Raw genomic sequence first — 22,080 nt, 5'->3', positions numbered from 1 at the left:
CGTGTCCTTATTTATTGGAGACCCCAATAAACTATTACCAGCACTTTATTGGCTAAGGATCCATTTTTATTAGCTATTAAAGATTTTAACTAAATTCAACTTGTATAAGCTAATATGAATTTCTTGGACTTTATAAGTGGATTGTGGCACGAGGCATGGAGATTACGAGGATTAGAGAGTGGGATAAAAATAGAAATAGATAGGTGGAATAAAGTAAAAATAAGTCTTTTTCCCTTGTTTGGTATGAGTAGGGAATAAGATTGAAATGAGTAGCAAATTAGCCAAAATATCATGACAACTTTGCCCTTCCTTCTCTGTTCCTTTATTTCTTTTCATTAAGTAAAAATTTGAATGAACCCTATAAACAATAACTTAGTATTGTATACCAGGTGTCGCATGATATAGTCAGTTTTTATATGATATAATCACCTTTGTTGTCTTCAGTTTCTATATGATGTAGTTAGTCTTTGTATATAGTCGATTGTCTATATTATAATCGGTATATAAAAGGTAATATATACTCAATTTGGGTTCACAATAAATTATCGTGAATCCAATCAACCCAAGGCTTGTTCATTTAGGAAAATTTAGGTGTTCATTGTCCAAACATAATAAAGTTCCAGGAAAGCCTCATCAACAGAAACAACCTTAATTATCCAGATTTATAATGATTCTTGATATTGTAGATGACAATATACCCAGAAAATTTTCAAAAAGCTTATCTAGAAATTAGTATCAACTTGGGAGGCCCTCTAAAGTACTGGTAGCTAACCAAATAAGAGAAAAGCCTCTCATAGATACACAGTTTCTTCTAATTCTTGCTTTACTCTCCTTGAGTCAAATGATCAAAGAATCAGTCACATTAGAATTAGATCAAATCAGAAAGCACGAGAAAGATAACCCGCACAAGTACAGACTTCAATACATTAACATAAAGAAAAATACAAGATATCTAGCAACCCTTGGCTAGAAAATAGTGTACATTGATACTACCCTTACTAATTGTATTTTTGCCTTTTGTTCTCCATAGAACAATTAAAGGGAAATCCCAACTCTTAAATAAATCGGCGAAGGAACTCTTTGACCTCATCGATATAAGGAGGTCTTGTAGGAATTATATGACCAGAATCATGCTCAATAATAGTTTGGCATCCATCTTCGAAATATGATGCAAGGTCTTTGCTAAATCCAGATGATATTTGCCGATCACCTCCTCCCTCATTTCCAAAAACATGAAGAGACGGGCAAGTAATTGATCCTTTTTCATGTCCTGCTAGATTCACGGCAAATCCAGAACACAATATCACAAATCTGAAACCTGACTCGAGGTCTAATCTTCCTCTCTCAGCACACAAAAGAGCTGCCATAGCAGCTCCCTGTGAAAACCCCAATATGCCATCAAAGGGTCCCTCTTTCGAGACTACAGATTTCATATATGACAGAGACTCAGCAAATCCCTCAGTCTGCTGCTGATACTGAAGAGGACTAAAAGGCATCTCACTCTTTTCCCAATCAGTCGCTTCCTTTTTGTAGAAATGAGGAGCAACCAACCATGCATATTTTTTGCTGCAATTAGTAGGTGGAGGATTATGATGAGGTGGACTAGATATGCACTCCTTTTCTAGTGTTCGGGGTTGGTATATAAAAGGTAACTCGTGTGGAGCATTCACAAAAACAAGTTCCGCCAAGCTCTTAAGTTTCTTTGCTAATGCGGCAGTCCTCCCTTTGAAACTAGAAGCATTCTGACGAAATCCATGAAGGCACAATATCCTGAGTTTCCTCAAAGGCCCTATACTTCAACAAATGGAGAGGAAAAAAGGCATAAGAGAATTCATTGATAATTTGACTTTAATATCATTTACTTTCCTATCCAAAGACAAGAACAACTTTAACTCGTTTCATGCTGATACAATTGTGAAATCAATTATTTGGCACATTCATCAGGAGAAACCATCATCATAACAAGCCATAAGTAAATATCGAATTAGAAGGGAACAGTTTGTTGAGGTAACCAAAACTGAAAAGGTCAATTCAGTCCAACTGTAGCAATACAAAGTGAAAAAGAAAGTCCAAAGATGCAAACCTTACCAGGACTGCATGGAACATGACAGTGGCTTGTGCTATGATGCGATGGGGACTCAGTGGGAGTTATTCCAGCATTGCATTCCAGAATCATTTCTGAGTTATCATCGTCAACCGATTGAGCAGTAGGGGGAGCTTTTCCATGGTTCTCACACAATTCACAAACATATTGTCCACTCTCACTCTGTGGGCACAAGACACAAAACTCAAACACTAGAAATACAAAAGCAAAACATGATAATTCCAGAAATCGATAGTAATGACTGAATGCAAAGGAAGGTGGATATAATGATTATCCATTCAAGCATCAATTGTCAAAGATTTTTACCAGGCACCAGGTCAAGTTTAGAACAGCTCAAAAATGTATTCTACATGTCATGGTAAGACTCCTTACATGAGTAACTGTTAGCCAGACACACAGTCACATCTGTTAGGGCAACAGAGATCCTAAACAACGCCTATAAATACAAGGATCCACATCCCAGGTTATCGAAGTACTTTAATCTGACAACATAGGAAATACAAATGTAATACCATCCCCTGGAGGTTCTAGAGCAGCCAACAAAAACTCCAGGTGCTGGGTACAGAAGATTTCATGGGCGGTGCACCAATTATGAAGATATTATTGTGACTTGTGTAAGTCCGCCAACATCTCATAGAGTCATCACAACCTCGGGACATTACATAATACAAGAATGGCTCGAAACTGAGTATGGGGACTATAAACCCCAAAGTATCAAAAACCATTGTGGATTATACTTTCTGCCTATCACAACACCCTTTTAACGAAGTTTTCTCTTGAAATGGGTGTCCAAAGAGTTGGAGGTTAAATTCTAATGCAATGTTACACTGGTAATGTTCATAATTCTCACCTGACAATCATTGCAGACCAAAACAAGCATCCGGCAAAAGGCACAACGACAACGTGATGAATAATCATCAAAAGTGGTGCCACAAAGAAGACATTTACCCATAATATGTGTGTTTGAACTCCCAACTGAAATCCTACCATAAGCAAAAGGATTAATCAGCCAAATAATAAGATTATATATTTGCAGTATGTTGTAAACAGTGACTGATTTAAAGTTCAAGCATCAATACAGAAGAATTCTTTACGTAAGACAGGTATGCATAATAAAGCAGTCTAAGTCGCCCCATGGCCCATGTTCAGTTAGAACATCGCATCCCATTAACGTCCCGTTTGGTTAGTGGTCATAAATGGTGGGAATGGTAATGTAATTAGTGTAAATTTATAAAGAAGTTCTCATGTCAATCACCATGGTAATGAAATTCATCAAAAAATATGGGTTTTCCTATATAAATTTTCACTACCACCCAATACCACCTTCCCAAGTGGTACAGGATAGTAATGAGATTTTAGGAAGAAAATGGATGTTTTGGGACCAAGTAGCATCACCATGGGTAATGATGTGGGATTTCCTTTACAAATTTACACTATGATGCATTACCATTATCACCATTTGTGACATCTAAGGGGGCGTTTGGTTGGGGGTATTGTGGAAAGGGTAAGGGAATCAAGTCTTACTTGTTGTTTGTTTGCTTAAATCAATGAAACCCTTTACCCTCTCCTTACCCCCAAAGTCCTCTACTTTCATTCCCCTACCCCCCAAGGGTTTCACTTACCCTTTCTTTGACTTATTATTGACCTTCTCTTTGACCACCCATTGACCCAACCATTCAACCACACACCTGACCACCCAACCACCACCACCTGCGCACCCTACCACCGCAACCTGTCCCCTCCACCACCTGACCACCCAACCACCACCACCTGACCACCCAACCGCCAAAAACACCCCAACCATCAAAAACCTAAACGACACAGGGGAGGGGAGGGAGAGAACGTGGTGCTGTAGGGGAGGGGAGGGGGAGACCGCGACGGCGCAGGGGGAGGGAGGGAGAGACCGCGACGGCGTAGGGGGAGGGAGGGAGAGACCGTGACGCGCAGGGGAGGGGGAACAACGTGACGGGCAGGGGAGGGGGATCTAAGAACTCGGCGGTGGAGGGAGGGGAGGGAGACAACGTGACGGCACAAGGGAGAGGAGAACCGTCGCGGGAAGGGGAAGAGCAGCCGACGAGGTGGTGTTACTGGGGTAGGGAGAGGTGGCTTGGGGAATAGTAACAGAGGGAGGAGTGGTGGTGCTAGGGTGGAAGAAGAGTAAGAGGAGGAAGCAAGAGAATTGACATTGTCTTAACCAAACACCACTCTAAATCTAAGGGTTTTCTTTTCCTTTCCTCTTCTCTCCCTTTCTTGATTCCATTCCCTTTACCCCGTTGCAACCAAACGCCCCCTAACCAAATGGACCGCAAGAGTCATGGATCACCATAAAAGTCACTCATTTCGAGAATATATCCCATAAATATTCATCCCATATCACCAATTCACTATACACCTGTCTTAAGGAATACCTGCTGCTCCAGTTTATATCCTGCGTGGGTTTGAATTGTCTTATCGTCAGCACTTGCTTAGTTCCTTACATAGGTCGCTCACTTCCATAGTTCTTTACATAGGTCACTCTAGTAGCCTTGCACTCAGGACTTTTAGAGTTTCAATAACACATGAGATCAGCTTACGACTACACTACTTCAGCTAACACTTGTTAGACGCAACAAGAATCTAATTCGAAAATGCTCTGCAGCTTATATATGGAACCTAAACCTAAACAATCAAGAGCAGAAGAGATATTTTCTTACTCACAAATCATCAGTTTTAAGTAATACTATAAACCTCCTGATTTTGACTTCTTCTCGTCTCCTATGATACAAGATGATTTCGAGATTGCAAATCCTATGACTTTCTTCCTGGTTAATAATTTTGCTTCAACACCAGTATGGCAACCTTTAACATATAATATGTGAGCGGGTCATAACAGACACAGACAAAGAGTTAAACTTAACATGAGTGCAGAAAGAGAAAGCATTGAATATACTCTGAAGGTGGTAAAAGAAACCTTAAGAACGAGAGAGCTGGCAATTGTGAATCTAATTCTAAGGGCTCATAAAATTAAACGTTGAAGATGTTTCAGACCAAGAAAAGCTTACCGGTGGTCATAAACAAAATTTTTTCCTTTAAAAAACCCACCATCTGGAAATTGCTCTAAGTAACGCTGTATCCCACCATACAACTGCAGTTAAACCACATTAGGTTAATAGCTAGTACACAGGATGGATTAGCAAAAGGAAACTCAAAGAGAACAAGACAACAGCAATAAGCGTAAACAAGAAATAGTACAATTTGATGAAGGCATAGATAGAGAGAGTTTCAATATCATAACCACTGATTTTGAGTACACACATTTTCCGTACACCTAGGAAGTGATAGCATCTAGACCTTGTACTGAAACTGAACCTAGACTCACTTCAAAAAGGTATGTGTTATTATGCAGCAGGTGCACATCAGCCTTGTCAGAGCACCATAATAAAAATTAGCAGATTAAATGGCATGTGAGCAATGTCATTTACATAAATGGTGCAGCCGCTGCAGGGCAGGAAAATAGAGACAGCTTAATCTGAAGCATTTCCGAACTAAAAGGTCGCACATATTAAGAAAGACTGCAGCCTACATCTCATTAAACTACCACTGATTTTATCAAACTAAAACCAACCGCATGCACTAATATTGGTTGCTAGAGCAGGTAATAACCAGTGGACAGAAATTACAAAAATGGCAACACCCATCCACCACCTGAAAAGAAAAAAAAGATAAACAATCTCTTTCCATGTGGCATCATGAATACCTAAGCCAGAAAGAGCAGGATAGAAAAGCAGCAAGGTATCTACTTAAACATGACAGCATATATAATGGCGCTGGAAAATGAAGGCATTTATGGAGCCAAACAGAATATAGTACTGTTTAGAAACCTAAAACGTATCAGTGGTTGAGCTCCTCCACTCCCTTCCTCAATCCAGATAGAATCATGCCAAAAAACTTCCATTGACATAATTGTAATTCTCCAAAAACATCACACTACATCTTGCTCAAATGATCTATATTATGACTTTCTACAGAGTACAAATGATTCTATTCTAGCCTCTGCTATATCCTGCATTTATAGCAACAGCTTACTTGCCAACAAATGCTGATAATAATTGATGGAGAAATTCTTAAGGGTGCAGAGCATATGTTTATGAGTATATCAAAAGGCACCTTCTCATAAAAAGAAAATTGAAACAAAATAAGAATGACTGTCATCTATGAGTTCAATTTCAAAATTAAGTTCATTTACCAAAAGCAATTCATATAGACCCCCACCTGAAATACATTCTCAAAGCCAGCACCTTTGGACCTTATGTAAGCAGATGCCATCTCACACCTTATTCCTCCTGTACAATACCTGCAGCAACATAAATCAACAGGTTGGCGTAAGATCAAAACAAAGATATACACAAATAGCCTATATGCAAATATATATCAACCAAAACTGTAAATTAAACAGGCTAGACATATGCCTCAGGTGTAACATGCAATAAGGTCCTCCAAGAACCCAGTTACTAACTTCAGAAATCACAGCACCATGACAGCATCAATGTAGAAGCTCCTATTCTCTAACAGCTTTCCAGCACTCAAGTCTTTCATGAAATTTAGGCCTAGGGTGAAAGCTGAAGTGTGAATCTGATGGGGCTTTGGCATACAATATGATAAGGGATCAACTTACAAAGGTTCAATTTCAAATCTTTTAAGATGGCCCTCCTGAAATGATATATGGCCCGTGACTGGAAGGGAAACCAAAAGGGCCTTAACGTTCACTATATTTCTGAAAGATACAAAAGAAAGGAAGCAACATTTACATTGTTCGAGATGATATTAAAGGTCGTGATTCCACATGTTGATTGCACGACAGCAGAGGCTGCTACTTCTGCAACTTCCATCATAGGATGCTGCCCCAACTTCCTTTGAAGAAATTTTCAATCCCACCATTCATGTGCGATAAAGTTGTTTCACCATTGATATTTTAGAGAGCACGAGCTTTAGAATCAATCTTACTGATAATGTCCCTACAAAGCTCCCACTAAAAATGTAGTAGGCAGGTCGGATGTACTAAACCTAACCCTTGCAATAACAAAGAGGTTATTTCCATTAGAACCTTAATTTGAAATGCAAGAACCATTATTATTAAGTCACATTTGATATATGCAACCCTAAAGGCTAATGATAAGCATTAAATATAATTCCTAAAAATGTTATTGACTTAGGGACTAATGACTAATCATGTGTCAGTACGCGTCGTCATTTCTTAATCTTTCAACTTTTAGCTTCTTGTAAGCCAAGAAATGGAAATCTTTCAGCTCCATTAAAAAAGCACATATATGGTGAACAAGCTTGGAAGATGAGAAATCAATGTTCAACAATGCCAGCGTGAAAGAACAGTAAGTTGCCAAAGGAGTATTCAGGAGACTAATGATAACATTATAGACCAGATAAAAGCTGGGTCTGGAAGCATGATGTTCTCTTTAATCTTTGGAAACCTCCCTTCCCTGCGTAAGGACATCCCCTTCCTGAAATTTAGGGTTTAGGGTTTAAGTACTATTCTACCGTGCATAGTATGCATATACCCAACCCCCCCCCCCCAGGAATTTACAAAAGCATGAAATTTTCATTCAACTTACATAAGGACGCATTTGCCACGCAGCTTCTCAGCATTGCTGTCTATCCAAGCAGGCAGATCGCTATACTGCCTTGTAGCTGGATCCAAAGTCTCAACTTCTGGCGATTCAAACTTCCCGATTCTTGTCTCATACAAGTTCCTTGCATCCAGAAGAACAAGCCTTTTAAAGTCGATTGGTGACTCCTCTTTCAAAAGTTCTCCTTCCAACCACAATAGAATTTATTATATACTAGCAATCAAGTAACTATCAGAACAATCGCCAAACACCTCCAACAGAAACTATACAGCAAAATTCCAAGATAAGATAATACTTTCCATCTAAAAGAAACAGTAAGTCTAATGCGATTTATAAGAATCTTCAACCGGTTAAAGAGGTAACATGAACTTTATATCATCAACTCTTCGAACTCTAAAGTTTGATAATTTACATCCAAATCTCCCAAAAGAAGCATATACTTTCTCTATAGTACATATTTCAACAAAAATCAATTCTCAAGCTCCACTTTCTATTGTTAAATTCTAAACCAAAAGACACATAATTAACTATAAAAAAAAGTAATTACACAACAAGAAACAAAACTATGAATAATTCTACAAGCAAAAAACAATTCACGAAAAAACTGAAGAATTCCTTCATTTCAAAAAAGATGTAAATATATACCAGAATTCTGAAGAACGGAATGAAATTCAAGAGCAGAAAGATGCCTTCCAGCATTTGAAATCGACGGAGTCTTCACCATTGGATTAGATGAAAGAGTGACTAATTCCTTAACAATTCGAATAGATAGTGAAGTGAAACCGCATTCTTTAGCAACCTCCATACTCAACGGTTCATCGCACGAAGCAAGCTTGAAATCAGTACCTTTGAAGAATCCGCCATATGCGTCGAGAAGTGAAGTGATGTGGTTATGGAGGAGAGAGACTTTGCCGCCGATTGTGACATTGACGCCTTGAGGAGCGAGTCGGACTCGGCCGAGTAGACCGAGTGAGGAACAATTTGACTCGTAGAAGGTGTAGAGTTGGTTTAGGTCTTCGATGGGAGAAGAAGTGTACTTGTAGTATAATAAAACTCCGTTTTTTTCTGCTTCTGCACTTTCAGACATTGAAGTAGTGATCTCAGTTTCTCTCTCCTCTGTGTAGAGCTCAGCAATGGCGGTCGCCATTGACGGTAAGTTCGCCGAGTGCTAAATAAGGGAATGACGCACTAACGCCGTAAGTTAGGTCGACTGAGGAAAACAGTCATGAAATCCAAATTTTATTCGAATCAGATTAAATTAGGCCCTAATCAAAATCGTATATCGCACTTTTACCCCGAGTTGCTGTTTGATATGACTAAATGTTTTTGGAACAATAGATTAGTGACCTAATTTTACGGCATAGAAGTTGGAATTTGATCCTATCGCCTAGTTTGTAATTCAGGTTTTAATTAATGCAATTTTGTTGATGTCAATAAAAATGTAGTTGATCCATCAGTATTAATGCGAAAATTCTTTTCTGTAGAACATAATCACCTATTAGGCTATTACTCACATCATGTGGAAGTTCAATTTTAAAGCTTTACTCACATCAGAAAAGAGAGAATCAAAAAACAAATGAACAAATACAGAGAAGCAGTTGTAACATACTAAAATGCATAACAGCAAGATAATTCTCCTTGCTCAGCCAACAATCGGAAACTGGAGTTTGAAAGACTTCAAGATGCCAAACATGGCAAGAAAAACTTGTGACTACACTTGTGCAGCTAAATACAAATTTCTGAGTATAACATAATTTTTCCTGTGAGAAGCAGAAACACAAACAAAATAGACCCATAATTCATAGAACAATGATGCCCTAAAGCGAGACCAAAACACTGGCTCTAGGGGGGGCTAAAATAGCAAACACAGCTTCCAAAATTCAGTCGAGGGGGGAGGGGGGGAGGGTCGTCGGGAAGACGCCTAAAGACATGGAGACTACAAACACCAAAAGCTCCCGCTTCACACAAACTTGAAACCGCCAGCTGGGATGTTGGGTTGAGTAGCACCAAAGTTAAAGCCCTGTTGGTTCATAGCTGCACCGTCTTGAGCATTCTGCTCCTCTTCTTCCTCAGCCCAGTATTTCTCCAAAACTTTCACAGCTTTCTCATAAATGTCGTTATTATCATGAGTCTGCAAGTTCTCAATTTTGTCCAATCCTTCACATTCATCAATCATTTGAGCATAGATATTAACTCCGCCATTCATCCCCATTTCTTTGTCAGTCTCTCCCACCTTCAGTAAGTTCTCGAGCCCCTCGAGGCAAACCGTAACGATTCGTGGGTCTGGGCATATTAGAAGATCACATAGAGGTTTGATACAACCTTGACTGACCAAGAATCTGCAGAAACAAAAGTTCAGAGAGATAAAAACATATTACATATATTGCAGATGTATAACAGATTCAAGCAGCATTATTTGTTATTCAGTTCCACAACATATGCATCCACACAAAGGGTTTTGGACTGCATCTAAGAGGCACGTACTAAGTCTCAATTCTATACAACATATGCATCCACACGACTAGATACTGTACCAGACCTACTACTCCCCCTATGGAATTGGCAAATTAGCGCAACTCAATGCAGTAGAATAACAATATAACGCTAGGGAATCCTATAACAGGGTCAAAACCTTATACTTCCTTACAGTTACTATTTTCGACCTCTTCACAACAAGTGTTGCATTACTTTATTTGGCATGGAACTCTCTCTCTCTCTCTCTCTTCATCACATGGGTCCCTCCTTTTATTTTTCTCTATCTCCCTCCTCTTCTTAAAACTAGTGCCCAAAAACCAAGGTAGCACTATAAGGGAACGGAGGAAGTATTACACAGCATTTCAGTTCTTTAAACCCCTGGTTACCCCAATAGCATGAACTATAGAAAGCTAGAAATAGCACAAATGATCAGATTAAACAGCCAAATCTACATAAATAAAATTACGCTGAATTCTAACATCAGGTTTCAGAAGAGTCAAGTATCCAGCATAAGTAGTAAAGGTACAATAGAAGAGTCAAAGTAACACAAGTTAAACCAGTTATATGAGGAAGAAGATGATGAGGTGCAGACGGATTCCACTAAAAAAAAAAAGGAATACTCAATACTGATAAGTGAAGTTAGCAGCTTAAAGAGAGGAATCACCTAAATGATGAGGTCACAGAATCCTGCGCCTACCAAACTGATGAGTGGATGTTAGTGTTACAAACGCTGTTCTAAAATATTTTTCCCTTGAACTTAGTTTTGGTTTCTTGTGCTGCTAAAAGCCTAGATCATAGTTAAGCGGGGAAGTTGCTTTCATTAGGATTATAATTTAATCCTTACTAGAGCAAGTGTTCAACTCTTGTAGCTTTAAACCTTCTTGTGGAACCTTATATAGTCTTTCTGAACTTGCAGTTTTGTTAATTTTTCACCTGATGTCCAAAGCAACCAAAATCTGCCAAGTTTCAGAAGACAATAGGTATTGAATCCATACTAAGTAAATAAATCGGTTTTGCAGGCCAATCAGCAGATGAAAGCAGAAGCAGCTTGTATGCCCTTGCCTTGACTTAGGTTCACATACAAGGTGAAAGTAAAAAATCTTTGTTATCTGGCTTAACAAGCAACTGCTTCGTTATACAAAAAAAAACAAATAATGTTGAAATAATTTTAGAAATGAGGCATCCCCATTTGTGAGCTCGCCTGAATAAGGGGCTTTCATTTCGCTTCACATTCCACTAGAAAAAGAAAGAACAAAGGACCTCCGTAACCTCTCCCCCCTCAGCCCCTTCCCTCCCCCTTCTTCATTTCTCCAAATGAAACCAGCAACTGGCAAGCTCAGCAGTGGCTAGTGGCTACTCCAAAGCCACCATTAAGGGTCTGTTTTCTTCACCTTAGTTTTGCTTAACTAATGTTATCTTATCTTCTTTTTAATGAACAACTCTTATGTTTTCTGAACTTTTTTTAACTATTCTCAACTTTCCTTGACTTTTCTTCTGAACTTTTCTTATTTTTCCTTAATATTAGAACTTCTCTTACTTTCCTGAAAATAAGCAAAAATAAGGTGAAGGACTGAACGTAACAGACCCTAAGCCAGCCAATAATCTGTTAGGCACCCACCAAAAAAATGGAAAACACGCTCCTCTATAGATCAGCCATCCTATACCCACAATAGCCTTTGTGATGCCCCTACCACTGAATTCTATAAATTGATCACCCCACTGCGACCTAATTAAAAAAGAAAATGAGAAAAAGGTAAAGAAAAAGATCATAGAAGAGGAATTGTCACTTTCTATGCTGTAGGGCCCTAGGCTTTCATTGGACAATATTGGACAAGGTTCCAGCCAAGGACAAGTTAACCCACTGTACTTTTTTTAATCCAAAGCCATCATGGGAATGACCTTAGAGCAGCTATGATGGAAGTGCTGGAGTGGCAGTTGTAGACTGGATGCAGAGCTTCCCCTATCACGAAAAGAGACCGAAATCTAAATCACACCCCAAAACAAGAGCATTCCACCACCACCACCACCCCCAAGTCCCCTGTAGGCTGTACTAACTACTATCCAAATTCTCAGTTTCCAGGCCCATATGTGGGCAGGCAAAATTGACCTCCTTTCAAAGTTCAGAAAGATAGGTCTGTTGGTCTGTCATGTGTCATCATGGGAATAAATGTCTACAAGACACCAAAAGAGATGCAGAGCCTTCACCACTATACAGAAAACAACTGAACAAAAACAACCAGACATAGAGCAGGCATATGTCACGGATAACAATCATGACATACCGTATCTGTTCAGGAGCACCCCCAGATGTGGCATTTGAGATTGCCCAAGCAGCCTCCTTCTTAATGTCAAACTCTGCATTCTGGAGTAGTTGCACAAGAGGCTGCACAAGACCATCCTCAACAACGGCCTGAATAACAGGAAAACAAAACATCAGCAAAAATAACACAACAGCACAAGTGCGTATGGAACATCCTTCAGCCTAGTTCACACTTCACAGTACCCCAGTATTGCAAGAACAATTATATCATAAGTCACTCGACAAAAAGCAATTATAGTCCATATATCCTTAAAAAGTGTTTCTAAAAAAACCCACAACTTTCATATTCCCAAACTCTCCAGACTCGGCATATACGCGGCATGAAAAGACAACCATCTAAGTGCATGTTCGGCACAAGCTTTTCAAGTAGCTTTCAGTGTCTTGACTTGGTCAAAACAGTAATTAGAAAAAATAAGGGTGTTTGGCAAGGTAGTGGTGTAAGTAGTTTTTAGTGGTACAAGTAGTGTTTTAGTAGTGTTTGTCAAAAGCTACAATTTGTAGCTTTTGGATAGCTTTTAGTGGTGTATAAATTATATGTTAAAAGTTTTATTTGAGTTTTTAACTAGTTATTCTGAAACAGCTACTTTGACAGCTTCTTTTACCGAACATCAATATTTTACACCGCTACTTGGACATCTAACAGCTAACAGCTACAAGCACAGCTACTCTCACAGCTAAAAGCTACCACCACAACTATTGTTGCCGAACACGCCCTAAATAGTGATTTCAAAATGTTATAAAGACTGCAGCCTGGCAGCACCTACCCCAGAACAGCATCAGCCAAAAACATAACATTCATATAAGAGAGTAATGATGCCCTATCGCTATATACATAATAAAAACATCACATTGGGGAAAATAAAGAAGGGGGGGGGGGATAGAACATCACGAAGGAAAGAAAGCCTTAATATTCACAAAATCAAACCATTACCTGAATTTGAGCCTTGTTTCCAGCAGTAATATTCGATATTGTCCAACATGCTTCCTTCTTTATGCTTTTCTTGTGATTTTGAGTGAGAAGTTGGTGAAGACAAGGAAGAACGTTGTTGTCTAATACATACTGTAATGTCCATAAATTAGTAGATTCAAAATATTAATGTTAAGACATATCATCCATTGAAATGGTAACATCTGCTTTGACTAGGCTTTCCCTTCACCATTTGGTATCCAGATTTCCCTGTTGCATTTCATATTCCAAATTTCCCTCCAGGGGAGATGGTCTAACATTAACACTTGCAGAACACCAGATTCTTAAGATAAATGTTTCAGTTTTCAACAATATAATCCAAAAAAGCAAATTTAAAATATAAGTCCTAGCAGCTTAGCGTGTCTGAATCCCATTTGATAAAGTAACCTCCAGCACAAAAGCAAACACAAGAAGGGCAGTCTAAACTATGACTAAATACATGGCATAGACAACAAAACACAAAAATAACCAAAGCAACCATACGCGGCTAAGTGCATAACATCAGTACCTGGGTCTGGCTATCATCTCCTGTGACAATATTTCCAACTGTTCGAAGAGCGGGAATGAGAACTGTTGGCGAAGGATGACTACAATTAAAAGATATTCAAATCAGTCACAACATCCAGCATTGAGTATGTTTTAGGACACAAGCAACCAACTAGGACACCATACAATAAAAACAACTGCAAACATGTAAAGGACGCACTAGAAATGATGACAGCACATGTACAATAACATACAGAAGGAGCTGCATGAGCCGTGGGCAAACTCCAGACTCAATGACTGCCTGAATTTTGTCGTTAGGTCCATCAGACAGATAGGAAAGGGCCCAGCAAGCATCTGTCAAAACTTCTTCATCATTTAGATGGATAAGGTGGCGAAGCACTGGTAGCGCAGGTTTAACCTGACATACAAAGTAAAAGAAATTAGATGAGATGGTCTTTCACTCGTATTTTCTGCCCGCAAAAGGCATAACTAAATATAAACCTGTTCAAAGGGTGCCGGTGGTTTGCCACGACAAAAGTTGGACAGTGTCCAAGTAGCATTCCTTAGCATCGACAGTTTGGAGTTTTCATTTAACTGCGATAGTAACGGCACTAGAGCGCCATGACTCAGTACAAGATCCCTACAGCTTGGAGAGTCACCAGCAACATTTCCCAAAGCCCACACTGCCTGCATGTCAAATGAAAATAAAAAGTGTGTGAATTCTTAGATCTCATAACACAATTGTCAAGAAATATAGGCACAACAATGATATGTAGAGGATACATAGAACAAATCAAAGTCAAAAAGGCAAAAAAACAAGTAATTTATCAAACAGGTATCTAAGAAACCACAAATCATTTAAGAAATCACATCAAACATCTCATTTCCACATAAGAGAATCGAAGAAGAAAAGATGAATATAGGCATATCAGAGAAGGAAAAAACAGTGGGTAGAAAGACATTAGTCCAGACATAATGTGACTATCACATATACAAGAATACAAATCTACAATTAACATAGGTTCTGCATATAATTGGGAAATAATCAAGAAGTTGCCAAAATATAGTGCATAACATGAAAGAAGCAAATAATAATGCAAAAAGGGTACCTGCTCCCGGACATCATCACTGGCAGATCCTAGAAGTTGGACAAACTTTGGGACAGCACCATGGTCAATCACAACTCTTGTGTGCTCGGAAGTCCCAGAGGCCACATTGGTCAGAGCCCAAGCTGCCTCAAACTGAGGATAAGACAAAAAAGCTTTCTAAAAGATGACTGGAACGAGTATCTTTATTAATGACAAATCTATTGACTAGAATTGCCCACCTGAAGTTGAGGAACATCATGCCTGTCAAGGAATTCAACAAACTTCGGGACCACACCAGCACTAATAACTTCATCAATTGGAGGACAGCGTTCTACGCAGGAATGGAATCAAAATCAAAAAAAGTGTTACAAGACAAGAAGAATACACCAAGTGCGTTCATACATACCAATTGACAAGAGCTTCCTAAATTGAGTGGTTGCCTCCAATTGGATGCCGGGATCAGCAGATGCCACTCCTTGCACCATTAAAGGGATACTTTCCAACTGTTACACAACAGCAAGATGAAATAGTTGGTATACAATGATGTGCCACCACTAGCTTACATTCCAAGAAATCCCTTTTTTATAACCTTGCCTAGATAATACTCCAAAAACTTCCTTGGCCATGTAAATGTGTAATGTTTTTCAACTCTTGGAAGTCCTAAATTTCTTTTTAGTTTGCAGAGTTATGCCATGAGTTCTGATGAAAAAAGCCACAAAAGCCATATATCAACAATAAAGGTAGTCCATGATTGGATAAAGCCTAAAAGATACAATTTTCAATCTTGTTAGTACTGTCAGTCTTTAAAGTTAAATCAGATTGCAAAAAGTTCAGGTAAGTCATGTTCTTTCTAAATTATACAGAAAAATTCACAGGACTACATGAAATTAAGCAGTTTTACCAGTAATAATTATTTTCAAGCAAATCAAAACTCTCTAAAAACTTCTAAGCTGACAACATCAAGAGGTAAAAATATTGAAGTGCTTAACATCTATAGCCATATATACTTCGGATCAATGACAAAAGTAGGATCGAATAGTAGAATCAAGTCGTAGGATCGTAAGATTCTACGAAATTGATAAAATTATCCTAAAAATTGATATCCAACATTTGAATCTATAGAATTCAATGTTTTTCATTGAAGATTATTGAACTTGAGTATCTATATGTCTACAGCATCACCCTAATCAGTAAGTAGTTAAAATGAAAATTCAAGAAAAAATTTGGAAGTAGCCTAGAACATCGTTTATGTAAAAAAGAAACGTGATTTTACTGTTTCGAAACTACAATTTAGATTCTAATAACAATAAGTATCATAGGTACCTTTGACTTCACGCTATGTCATTATCATACAACACATGAAACAAGAGTCTAAATGTTAGGAACTCTTCCATAACAATTCCAATGCAGGAAACAATTCATGATATATGAAGTTGGTAAGTAACTCACAATTTTCCTACATAACAAACACCCCATTCCTCCCCTAGGCAAAAGCATCATTCCAGTTTACAAGCATTGAGGCAATCATATAGTAAAAACATGCTTCATTATAAACTACTAATAAAGACTAGCTACAACAATCCCACATCAAAAAGAATTGATCCGGAATTCTTGCCTGCGACATACTTGGACAATTGAATCTAATAATATTAAGTTGTTAGAACAAAATAATTTTATTTGTAATTGAAGAGTTAAAGTGTTTCTAGGATATAATGGTGAAGTTACTTCAACCTATGTTATTAATTTGAGATGAGTCAGTCTAAACATGTGTAGCGACTACCATATGGTTCTAAAGTAAGTTTCGATAATGATAATATATATGATAAGAATTTACAACACAAGTTACAGAATGATTTACATCATAATGTCCTAGTATTTAAATCCAAGCAAACCTTTCATAGTCCTCATCCATATTTTATTACTTTCCCATCCTATAAAACATATTGACATGCAACATATCACCCTTTCACAAAGACTCACATATCTCTCTTTACAAACCTAAAGGTGAGAACAACATCTTAAGTGCTCTCCATGCTCCTATCTTTGTTTTTGATATAGGCAATATACACAATCGCATAAGATTTCAAATTGCTCAGAAGAGGTTAAATTTCACGATGGTATCATTTATTAAGCTATAGACTCCTCCCAAATTACTGGGAACTTGAAACTTATTGAAAAGTAAAGGATATTTTCTCTTATTATCATCCAAAATTTATGCTACTAAACAATCCTCCCCCTCCCATCCACCCCCTCCCTCCCCCCTCTTACAGACTAAGATTATTGATTCCAGTTACATCCTAGTTTTCTTCAATAAGGAAACATAAAAGAAAGGTGTCATCCATTTACATAAGAAGTGAAAGGGGTGAAAACAGCAATTTCACGGTCACTCAAACTCAACTGAGCACTAGGCATAAGGGGCATCAATAAGTACAAGTATAGATGCCCTCAAGCTACAAGCTTTCCTATCATCTTATTTACAAAAATTCAAGAAATGTAATCGGTGTTTCAAATAAAGAGTTTTTCTCCTCCCACATCAAGAGAGATAACTAATAAGCTTGATATGAACAGGATATGTGTGTTCTTTTCTTTCAATGTAGACCACCAATTAAATAAGGTGGTCAGATTACTAACTTCAGTAATCCTTTATTCATTAAACTTTCTATCCATGACACAAGACATATTTTGGCCAAGGGTGGCTAAACCCGAAAGACACAAGATATGGGAAATCTTGAATACCATAATCAGCTCACCTGACGGCAGGATAGTAAAAGGTGATAATTTAATTACTCATCTTGTTGGCAGAGGATTAGAGCTATGCTTGGAAGTGAATGGAGGCTGCATCCCTATGTAAACATGGTATTGCAACTCTAATCATTGGTCTTTCTTACTGCCTATAACACTAATCGACATAGAAGTGAATGTGATTAGCACCCAGATCCTTTGTATTCAATAATACCAATAGTCAAATCCATCTATATAGTTGTAACACTTCTATCCTATAACAATGATAGAGTCCTCCTAAAATTACTCATACATGAGTTTCAGAAGCAAACTAGGTATGAGACACTTCTTTACTATAAGTAACAGACATAAATAGAACCTTAAATAAACTTACAGGCTCACTAAAAGGCCTTAATTTGCTTTTAGATTATGATGAATTAAATCAAAATAATTTGTTCAAATGCCTGTGCTTCTAATTCATAGCGAAATAGCTGAAGGTCATTGTATATCAGATTAAACATCAATTTAAAACAGCCACTCTTTCATTGCCCTAGTACCTCTCATAAGAACTCCTACCTATCACTGTGAGGCTAAGATATGAGTTACAAGTATGCCGTCTCATATACCACCCAATATAGTGATTAACAGAAAACAAATATTTTCCCATAGTTGTATATGGCATGAATAGCAGCAAACTGTGCTATATTCACTGAAAATCAGTGGGATAAACAAGAAGGAAAGACATAACACAACTAATAGTGTGTAAGATGTCCATGTCGGTATCCTTACACTTCTTTGGTTTCTACAAGTTGGATGCATGAAGAGGCCAACCATGCAACAATGAAACAGAAAAGTAAACTTCATTTGGACCTAAATAGATTTCAATGTTGCATCCACCACCCAACACAGTAGGCTTCCACTTTGGAAATTCCAAATCTTCCAAGGTTTGGGTCTCCCAAAGAAATCTAAATCAACTATCTTCATAAGCAAAATCAAAGGATAACCTTAAGTATAAAAAAATTAAAAATTTAACACGGTGCATCAAGCAGGTGAAGTGAATATAAAAACACTTAAGCCAGAAACAACCCCCCACCACCCAACAGCAATTATGGCAAACCAACTTGAAAACTATGTCACACAGACCCTTTCACCTCAAATAAGAAAAAGGGAGACATGATCTCACACCCAAACGCTTCAAATCTAAACAAAAGCAGACCAAGCGCCTTAAAAATCGATGTCCGCGCCTCGTTTATCCGATCCTTCCCCCAAAATCCATATAACATAACTCAATGACTTCAAACTTCACAATCAAATAAAAGAACAAAACATTCATCAAATACAATTCATAATTCAGTTCTCTACCCTCATCAACCAATAACACTTAAAACCCATCAAATCTAAGTTCAAACAAAAACAATCCACATAAACTAATCAACCCTAAAATTACACTTCCCAAGTAAACAAATCCAAAAAAAAAACCAACCCAAAACCTAAACCTAACAACATAGATTAACCATAATCAACACTAAACAACCCACAAAACAAAAGATCGGCGCCACAAATGAATTGTAATAACTTCCAAAAGAGGAGAGAGAAACAGAAACATAAAGTATGATAATAAAAAAAAGTATATAATTATACCTTCTTCTCAATATTCTGAGGAGCGTCGTTAACAAGGGGTTGAGGTTGAGATTGATTAACCATACCCTCTCGACGCTTCTTCAAAAGATTATCTTCTCTCTTATTCTTCCTGATCTCCACCATATTGTCCTCTCTACGACGACGAGCTTCGTCGGCATCGACCCCAATTTTGTAAGACTTCTTCCTTACCTCAGTTCTGGAATTGGGTCTAAGCGACATTGTTGATTTCTTGCTCTTAAATACTTCTGAGAAGATTGCGTGTAAAGTGTTCGACGAAATGTTTCAGAGAGAAATTTGCAGAAGAAGAAAAAAGAGAGTTATGAGAATGGGGGAGACGGGAGAAGAGAAGAGGAGAGAGAGAGAGTTGGATAGTTGAGGTTTATTTTTATTTTTTTTTTTTTTTTGATTTGTTGTTTGGAAATGGAAATTAAAATTGGGCGTGTTTGGGTTTTATTTTTTTTTTGGGAAGAGGGTCTGTCTCTAGACTGTTGATTTTAGTTTTACTTGATGATGTTGATAAAGTTAAATTCAATTTGGGGCCCAATCATGAAATTTAGTTACCCAAGTTCCACGGCTACAATTATTTTCTTTTCAGGAAAAAGCACAACTTTTTCAAAAACGACTAATCCTTCTGTCGCAATTTAGTTGCTATATTTTGACCGTAATCACTATTTACGTCATAAATTTGACTATCTTTTACTCCATATATATAAGAAAAAACATAGTCATGTTGAATCTTGTTTGATTCGTCCCAATTTGTATTTTTCAAATATGTTATTTTTGTAATTTTTTCATATATGTAACTCGAGATATTGGTGTTCGAAGTTGCATCTCGTAAACTGTGATAAAACAAATATAGCAACTAAATTGGGATAGAGGGAGTAGTTATTATGCTCTTGTTATGCTCTGGGTAAGAAAAAATTTCATTTATTAATATTATACTTTAATATGATAATATTAAGTTGTTTAAATACAACATAGTCTAGTGGTTAAAACTTTAATATATTAAGTTAAAGTCACGGGATAAAAACATATACTATGCGAATTCTACTTTTATTAATGTACATGGATTACATGAACTAAAATTCCCTAGGGAGAGCGTCACGTGACACGATTCCTTGTTTAGGAACGCCTTTTAATATTTTTACTAGTTTTTTTGTCTGGGCGATGCCTAGGGTCATTTGCAATAAACAAATATGTTATTATTTTGAAATTTCATAATTTATTTTGCTATTTTTCGTATTTATATCCATTAAGAAATTGAAAAATGCACGTTAAATTATGACGTGATGACAAAAAAAAATTGAAAGGTTTGAGTTTAAAAACAATACCTTGAAAGGAATTATGGTAAGAGAATATGATATCAATATTCTCTTGTAAGTTACGTAATAAGAGTGTTAGAGATGTATATACTTGTTTAAGTCTTTTTAGTTAATTATAATTATTACAAGACTTCATCATATTTTATTTGAAAACATTGGACAACAAAGTCATAGTGTATCGATGGTCAAACTCTTACTTTTCATTTCAAAGGTCACGTATTTGATACCTTGTACTTACACTTTTTTTTTTTTAAAGTGAGGAGTACGCATAGACATAAAACATCTGCATTAAAAATGTGAAGAGAGTGTCACGTGGCACATAGGCTTTTTTTCGCACGCCTTTTGATATATTTGTATAGATATATAGGTATGTTATTGTACTTCGGCGATGTAATTAATAAGATAATAATAATGTATATTTTTTAGTTGACATTTTATCACAAACATAAGTAATAGTTTAGTGGTAAGATCATGATATTACAAAGTACCAGATTATGGGGTTTGAAGGAAATATCATATGCTAGTGTATGAATGTTGTATATATAGATATGGGTACGCATAGAGCTTGGGTTGGCTATCTATCTTGAATAAGACACTGATTAGTTGATTGGCCACTTTTTCCTGCACCTCACCCACAACCATTTTTGCTCCTTAGATCGACTTCAGGGATTCCTCTGGAAGATACATATGACTCAAGCAAATGTTGTTGAGTGAGGAAATGCCTACCATAAATTGAGTGATTCTAAGGGATTGTTTAGTCAAGAGTAGGGAATGGAAAGAGATCGAGAAAGGCTATGTAAGAAAATGAACATGAACCTCTTATTTCTCTAAATGTTTGATTAGACAAGGAAAATGGGAAAAATGTATACTTTAATTTTTAAAATACTATATTTTGAATGTAGTATGAACTTAAAATGAACGTTCAAACTTAAACTTTACAACATAGATGAGTACAATAGAAGTTTATTTTATACATCTACTAGAAAATCAAGGAGGAGGAAGAGGTGAGGCGTTTCGAATGATGGTGATAAAGGCGGGAAAAATTTTAATGTAGAGGGGGGAGAGAGAAAGACTCAAATGAGAAAGAAAAGATAGAAAACTTCTTTAAAAAATAAGAGAAAGAATAAGCCTTTTGAATATGTATGTTGGAAATATATATGGGAAAAACATGGGTATTTGTACTTTATTAGGATGAAAGTGTTGTATGGATTGGATTTATGGAGCATAATATCAATATATGCTGTTTGTTTTAAAGCTTGTTTAGAAATTACAAATCGATCCATACTATACTTGTGGCTCATCAACATCTTTCCACAAAACTTTTAGTGCATCCAC

At 37.2% G+C, this 22,080-nt stretch overlaps 2 protein-coding genes across 2 annotated transcripts; both read right to left on the bottom strand.

The window, feature by feature from the left end:
* Positions 1–845: 845 nt before the first annotated feature.
* Positions 846–8,950, bottom strand: LOC104890686 (rhodanese-like domain-containing protein 6). The gene is made up of 7 exons (XM_010676263.4): positions 8,371–8,950; positions 7,711–7,909; positions 6,356–6,437; positions 5,146–5,228; positions 2,955–3,087; positions 2,089–2,266; positions 846–1,789 (listed from the first exon to the last, which is right to left on the bottom strand). Exons 1-7 carry the CDS (start codon positions 8,870–8,872, stop codon positions 1,056–1,058), a joined length of 1,911 nt encoding a protein of 636 aa, XP_010674565.2. The 5' UTR covers positions 8,873–8,950; the 3' UTR covers positions 846–1,055.
* A 360-nt stretch (positions 8,951–9,310) lies between these two features.
* LOC104890687 (importin subunit alpha-4) lies at positions 9,311–19,850 on the bottom strand. The gene is made up of 10 exons (XM_010676266.4): positions 19,424–19,850; positions 15,468–15,564; positions 15,301–15,392; positions 15,083–15,214; positions 14,475–14,660; positions 14,228–14,391; positions 13,996–14,074; positions 13,452–13,580; positions 12,483–12,610; positions 9,311–10,064 (listed from the first exon to the last, which is right to left on the bottom strand). The coding sequence occupies exons 1-10, from the start codon at positions 19,640–19,642 to the stop codon at positions 9,686–9,688; spliced, it is 1,605 nt and encodes a 534-aa protein (XP_010674568.2). The 5' UTR covers positions 19,643–19,850; the 3' UTR covers positions 9,311–9,685.
* Between the last annotated feature and the right edge of the window lie 2,230 nt (positions 19,851–22,080).

Source organism: Beta vulgaris, chromosome 4, assembly GCF_026745355.1.
Source record: "Beta vulgaris subsp. vulgaris cultivar EL10 chromosome 4, EL10.2, whole genome shotgun sequence".
NCBI lineage: Eukaryota > Viridiplantae > Streptophyta > Magnoliopsida > Caryophyllales > Amaranthaceae > Beta > Beta vulgaris.
This window is presented reverse-complemented; position numbering and strand designations above follow the sequence as displayed.